Source organism: Phacochoerus africanus, chromosome 9 (assembly GCF_016906955.1).
Source record: "Phacochoerus africanus isolate WHEZ1 chromosome 9, ROS_Pafr_v1, whole genome shotgun sequence".
In the NCBI taxonomy this organism is placed as follows: domain Eukaryota; kingdom Metazoa; phylum Chordata; class Mammalia; order Artiodactyla; family Suidae; genus Phacochoerus; species Phacochoerus africanus.
In genome coordinates, this window is record NC_062552.1 from 127990566 (window position 1) to 127997059 (window position 6494).

At 71.1% G+C, this 6494-nt stretch overlaps 1 protein-coding gene across 1 annotated transcript; it reads left to right on the forward strand.

Moving 5' to 3' along the window:
- Positions 1 to 328: 328 nt before the first annotated feature.
- On the forward strand, positions 329 to 5475 carry CRIP2 (cysteine rich protein 2). Its single transcript, XM_047795156.1, has 8 exons — positions 329 to 481; positions 3428 to 3522; positions 3604 to 3661; positions 3934 to 4074; positions 4147 to 4215; positions 4318 to 4412; positions 4706 to 4763; positions 4840 to 5475. The coding sequence occupies exons 1-8, from the start codon at positions 439 to 441 to the stop codon at positions 4905 to 4907; spliced, it is 627 nt and encodes a 208-aa protein (XP_047651112.1). The 5' UTR covers positions 329 to 438; the 3' UTR covers positions 4908 to 5475.
- The last annotated feature ends 1019 nt before the right edge of the window (positions 5476 to 6494 follow it).

The window sequence follows — 6494 nt, forward strand, 5'->3', positions numbered from 1 at the left end:
GGCCAGTCCGCCGTTGCCGTCAGTCTGCGTTGTCGGGACGCCGCCCTTCCGGACAGAGGCCAGCTGGCCAGGACTCCCCCGGTCAAGGGGGCCCGCGGACTCTCGGCCCCACCCCGCCGTCCCGCTGGCGGCCCCCCACATTGCCATGGAAACGGGCGAGGAGCGGGCGGGCCTGGGTAGAGGGCACCTCTCGCGCGCGCGGCCGGGGGAGGCCGAGCGGGTCTCGCCCGACCCCCGCCCCCTGTCCGCCCCAGCAGGTGCGCCCCCGCCCCCGCGGCGTCCCGGGCTCCCAGACCCGAGGGCGGGCTCCCGACGCCCCGCCCCGGCCGCGGAGCCAATGGGTGCGCGGACAGCCCGGCAGGCGGGGAGGGCGCGGCGGCGGCGGCAGCGCGGAGACGGGCGCGGGCGGAGGACGCGGGCTGACTGTGCGCGCCGACCATGGCCTCCAAGTGCCCCAAGTGCGACAAGACCGTGTACTTCGGTGAGTGGTCGGCCGGGCCAGCGCCGCGCCGCCCTTCGCGGCCCGCTCCCTGCTGCAGGGCCGCGCGCCCCCATCGCCACTTGGCGAGCACAGGGCCACCGCCCCAGGATGCGCGGCCCCGATCTGGCTCGCCGCGCTGCCCACGCGGGTGCGGCCAGAAGGGGGTGCGGCGACGAGCTGGGGGCAGCCGCACCCGAACCCCGAAGCGGCCGGTCGGGGGCTCGAGGCCGGGCGGGCGGGGGCGCGTGGTTGCCCACCCCCCCCCCCCACGCTCCCGGGATGAGGCCGGGCTTGGGGAGCGCTCGGGTTCGCGGGCGCGCATCGCGATCCTCCCGGGGCGTGCGGAACCGGGCGGGGTCGGGCGGGGTCGGGCGGGGGCAGCAAGCTCGCGGTTCCTCGCGAGCCCTTTCTCACAGCTCCGAGCCCTGCCTCCCCGCGGACACGTGGCCAGGCCGGCGCGGCCCCGACCCGTGACCCCGAACTCCCACCCCGACCTCTGCCCAAGCCAGGCTGGGCCTGATCTGGGCTCCGCCTAGACTCAGTCCATGTGGGGGCGACCTTGGCCTCTACCTCCTGCGTGTGCCAACGCGCCCCATTCCTTGGCATAAGTTCCCCTAGGACTTTCCCGCGGGTGGGGTGGGGTGACAAACGAGTCCCCACAAGCATGAGAGGATGCTGGAGCCCAGGTGGCCAGGCCCCTGCTTCCTCAAGGTCAGAACAGGCACCGAGGTCTCAGGGTAGGAGGGGTTGTCTCTGTCGGGACACCACCTGGATCATTGCCCCCCCCACCCCCCCACCCCCGGGCACCGCTCACCAGAGACCGGGCGCTCCCACCCTGTTGTCTGGCTCACTCGCCCCCTCTCCCTCATCCTGGCTGATCCCCCCCCCCCCCGACTTTGCCAAGGCGGCGGCGTCCCTGCCCACCCAGCCTCCCACCAACGCCCCCACAGACAGACTTAGTGGCAGAAGCCAGGATGGCCAGAAAGGCAGGGACAGACAGGGGACCCGTCTATTGTCATCCTAGGGGCAGTGGTCAGGGTCTGGGATGGGGACGGGCTGAGGGGAAGATGGCCACTTGGCCTCCGAGAGCTGACCAGAGGGAGGAGGCAGACGTTGTTTGCTGTTCCCAGAGGGGAGGGACCCGATTGGGCCTGGAGAGCTTCTGGCCTGGCTGGAAGCCGAGGGGCTTCCGGCTGCCTCCCAGGAGCCCGCCCAGCTCTCAGTGCCCGTCCCAGATGGGGCTCATCCCTCTAAGACTCAGAGTGGGGGCCAGTTCCAGGGCCCTCCTGCTAGCCCCCACGGCTCACAACTGTGGCTCCAGACAGGCCAGCTCAGGACTGGGCTGACAGTTCCATGGACAACCCGGAAAAGCGCTTCTGCCTGCTTGGGCGGCTGCTGGCTCCCAGCAGAAAACAAAGGCGGCTCAGACCCGGCTGGCTTCTGTCCTGGTCTGGAGGCGCTGGTGGAGGAAGGGGCTCGGGAGGGGCCCGGGTCTGGCCCACTTCCAGTGAGGCTGCATCCCAGCAGTCAGCACCCCAGAACCTGGGCCAGGCGCTGAGGGACCTCAGGATGCTGAGTCTTCGTGTCCGCAACAACTGTGCAGCCAAGCAGGAGCCGGTTCCCTTCCAGGCCATTAGACGCAATCGATTCTGCCTTCCCAGCGTGCCCGCTGACCTGCCCAGCGGGTGCGCGGGTCATTCCCCTGCCCTCGCGGCCACATCCTAAAGGCCAGCCAGTGCAGAGTGGTTCTGGCAGCCCTGAGCTGCAGAGGAGAACTGGGAGAGGATGCCAGGCTGGCATGGGATCCGAGCCCGCCTTGTGCTCAGCCAGCTCCCGTCTGCCCTGGTATGGACAAGGGGGAAGGCCTGGCCAGCCTATGTCCCAGCCTCCTTGGATGGATTGTCCAGAAGGATCTAAGCCCATGCTGCCCCCAGGAAGGGGGTGGTGGGTGGGGATCCTGAAGGCGACCCCTGGCCTGGCCAGGCCCAGCACGTTCCACCTGGGCCGTCGGCAACTAGCACCCAGGGCCCCGAGACTGGGTCATCAGGAGGTTCTCACTGCCCTCCGGCAGCAGCCACGGGCCTCCCGGGGCTGGGACGTCCTGGCCAGGCCCTCTGTCCCTGCTGTGCCGGGGCCCAGGGGAGGCCTGGCCCAGGCAAAGACCTCTCAGTGAGGGAGACCAGAAGAGCCCCTGGTCCTCGGCCTCCTCGGGGGGGCGTAGCCAGATCCCGCCAGGGTGGAGGGGCCCAGCCCTCCTGACCCCTGCTCCCTGATGCCTCTGGCGGGGCCCTTTCCGCTGCGAGGAATCCCAGCCCGCTGGCTCGGCCTTTCTTCCTGCCCTGGCCTCCGCCCTTTTCCTGCCGAGCTCCCCTGGGGAAGTCCGGCTTCCGTCCATTGGGAGGACTGGGAGGCGGCTCGGCAGTCCCAGCGTGTAGCGGGGCGGGGGGGCGGGGTGCAGGGAGGGCCCCCGACCTGACCCTCAGCAGCTGGTCTCAGACCTTGGGCGCCAAAGCAGCAGCCGGAGGTGGGAGGAGGGGGAGCTCAGAGCTTAGGGCCGGGAAGCCAAATATAGCCGGGAGGGCCTCCCGTGGCACGGCCTCTGCACGGGGGTCGGGGGCTCAGGGCCACTCCCCGCGACAGGGGGCTCTGCCAACTCCCCTAGGGCCTGATAGGAGGGGCCACGTGTGAGGAGGCCGGCGTGGGGCGGAGGGGCAGGTGTGAGCGGCAGGGTCTGAGGGAGGAGGAGCGGGGGCACGTGGAGGGCCACAGGGCCCTGGGCCGGGACCCGGGGGTAGGTGCCCGAGGCCCTGAGGAAGAGCAGGGCCCGAGGCGCTCAAGGTGGCCCTGGTGTGCCAGGGCTGGGGGCGTGGGGAGGACAGCGGGGCAGCGGCAGCCGAGCTCCGGAGGGCAGCCGGGCGCTGGCCCTGACCTGCCCTCCTGTCCCAGCTGAGAAGGTGAGCTCCCTGGGCAAGGACTGGCACAGATTCTGCCTCAGGTGCGAACACTGCAGCAAGACGCTGACGCCCGGGGGCCATGCCGAGGTGAGCCCTCCCCCGGGCAGGGAGGGGGGCCAAGGATCCAGGCCGGGGCGCCGCCCTCACCCCCTGCTCCTCTCTGCCTAGCACGACGGGAAGCCCTTCTGCCACAAGCCCTGCTATGCCACACTGTTCGGACCCAAAGGTGAGCCTGTGCCTGGCCCTGGCCCTGGGAGGGGTGGCCAGCGTGGACCCTCCACCGAGCACAGACTGGGGGCCGGCAGGACGCTGGGGGGGCTGTGGGCTCCCCGCACCCCCTCTCCCCTTGCCCAGCCCCTCCCGCCCTTGGCCCACTGCTGCCCTCTGGGTCGGGGGTCCTGACCCCTCTGGGCTGCGGAGGGCACTTTTCTGAGAGGTTGGGAGGTGGCCCTGAGGGCCGGCTGGTGGGAAAGGCCTACAGAGCCTGCCGCCCGACAGGGGTGAATATCGGTGGAGCCGGGTCCTACATCTACGAGAAGCCCTCTGCAGAGAGACCTCAGGTCACTGGCCCCATCGAGGTCCCCGTGGCCCGAGCTGAGGAGCGGAAGGCCGGCGGCCCCCCTAAGGGGCCCAGCAAAGGTGGGCTGGGCTCCTGTCTGGGGGAGGGCGGCGCAGAGGCTCTGTTGGGGCCTGACACGTCCTCCCTCCCAGCTTCCAGCGTCACCACGTTCACCGGGGAGCCCAACATGTGTCCTCGCTGCAACAAGAGGGTCTATTTCGGTGAGTGACTCCGGCCACCCCGTCCTGTGGGGTGGGGGGGCGGCCTCCCCCCCCCCCCGGGGGGGGGGAAGGCTGGGCATCACCCTCGCTCCCTGTCCCCAGCCGAGAAAGTGACGTCTCTGGGCAAGGACTGGCACCGGCCGTGCCTGCGCTGCGAGCGCTGCGGGAAGACTCTCACCCCGGGCGGGCACGCGGAGGTGAGGCCGGGCCGGGGGCGGCCGGGGGCGGGCGGCGGGAAGGGGGAGGGCGGCGCGGGTCTGGGCGCGCTGCCCCCTGGCGGCCAGGCGGGGGCCTGCATGGGCGCGGAGGCTCGGTGGGAGGCGCTGTCGGCGCTGCCGTCCCCCCCCCAACTCCCTCCCAGGTGAGCAGCGGGCCTGGCCGAGGCTTTGGCAGCTGGAGGCTCAGGGGGACGGGCGCCTGGACCGGGAGGAAGTCGCCGGGGGAGCGAGGCCCCCGGCCCCCGGCCTCACCGCCCCCGTCCTGTTCCTAGCACGACGGCCAGCCCTACTGCCACAAGCCCTGCTACGGAATACTCTTCGGACCCAAGGGTGAGTGTGGCCAGGAGGGTCGGGATGTGCCCATCCCCCTCCCCGCTTCCTACCACCCTCGCGTCTCTCTCTGCAGGGGTGAACACCGGAGCCGTGGGCAGCTACATCTATGACAAGGACCCCGAGGGCAAAGTTCAGCCCTAGGCCCCCAGCCCCCTCTGCGGGCCTCGGGCCCATCCGCGCAGGCCCCTGGCCCAGGGCCCACCGCTTGGCTCTGTGGGGGAGCGGCCCCCGCCCAGTCCCAGCTCAGCACCCACCTGGCGGCGGCGGCGCCCGGGTGTGGAGAGGAGGAAGCCCGCTGCACCAACTCCAGGGCCTGCCCACCCACCCCTTTTCTCTGGGTGTGTCTGCCCTTGTGTCCCCCGCCGACCCTTACCCTCTTTTGTGTCCTCCCGGCCCCCCGTGTGCCCATGTCTGCGTCTCCTGGCCCCACATGCCCCCGTGTGTCCCTTGGCCCTGGGTGGGCTTTCCTGAGCGGGCCGCCCCACTCGCCCCTCCTGCTGCCCCGTTCCTGCCCCCCAGTGTTATTTATGCCTCCCCGGCCGGTGACAGGCACGGTCTCGCCCCTCGCAGTGTTCCCAAGTGGAGGGCGGTCTGCCTGGAGCCCCCTGCCCGTCTCCCACGCTGCCACGCCAGCACCCGCCCCTCACCCTCACATGGTTCACGCTCAGCTGTGGGACTTCTGCTGCCAATAAAGGGTGTGAGGATCGCAGGTCCCAGCACTGGGTCTGTGGCTGTGGGATGGACTTGGATCCAAGGTGGTGTCCCTTCGTCCCGTCCACGGATGCTCCCGACACCCCTGGGCCCAGCTTCTGGGAGTGGGGTCCTGTGCCTGAGGCTGATGGCAGGCAGGGAGGCTCTGGTTTGGGCTGGTTTAGGCCGCGGTGCCAACACTGCGTTGGGGTGGGCCCCTGAGAGGAAAGAGACTGGATGAAGGGGGGGCATCGGGGGAGGGGTCCTGGTCCCCAGACCTGGGCACCCACACCAGGAGGTGCCTGGATCCTTCAGAGACCCGGGAAAGAGAGCAGAGGACAGGAGTCATGGAAGAGAGAGGGTCAGATGACCAGAGGAGCCCCCCCCCCCCCCCCCCCCCCGCCAGGGGGAGCAGCGGGGGAAGGAGGAGTCTGGAATTGCAGAGGGCTTTGGCGGGGAGGTGACCAGCTTGCCTCGGCGCTGGGGAGGCCAGGACAGCCTGCGGGCCTAGGTGCTCCTGCCTGACCAGCGTTCCTGCGTCTGGGTTTGCAGTGCGGAAGGCGTCCCCTCGGGGGCCGTCCTGAGCCCCTCTGAGCAGCCCCCCTTGCCGGCTGCCTTGGCTTTATCTGCCGCTCCCGGGCATCCCACCAGGGGGCGCCCCTTCTCGCCCACTCTGGGCGCTGGGGCGGGGCCCTTGCCGATCTCCCCTAGACCGCTCAGCCCCCGCTCCGGCGCGCTCCCTGCACCACACCCTCAGATGCCTCGCCCACCGCCCTCCGGGAGCCGGGAGCCGACGGGCCTGGTTACCTATGGGCCCATGTCCCCAGCACCGTGGGCGCCTGGATCCGTATGTGCCCTGCTCCCCGGGGCCAGCTTGCCGCACCCCAGGCCTTGGCACAGGCCCCTCCCCGACCCAGCCTCCAGTCCACTGGCGCAGACACAGCTGAGCCTGGACGCCGAGCCCATTGTCCTTCGAGCAGCCATCCGTGTCCCAGGGGTGGAGCGGCCGGCTCCAGTGCCCGGTGTCCGCTTGCCTGG

What these genes read in the sequence shown, in the direction of transcription:
- CRIP2 (XM_047795156.1), top strand. Translation starts at nt 439, where the DNA reads ATGGCCTCCAAGTGCCCCAAGTGCGACAAGACCGTGTACTTCG. An exon ending in CGACAAGACCGTGTACTTCG is followed by an intron (nt 482 to 3,427) that starts GTGAGTGGTCGG and finishes CTCCTGTCCCAG; the next exon opens with CTGAGAAGGTGAGCTCCCTG. An exon ending in CGCCCGGGGGCCATGCCGAG is followed by an intron (nt 3,523 to 3,603) that starts GTGAGCCCTCCC and finishes CTCTCTGCCTAG; the next exon opens with CACGACGGGAAGCCCTTCTG.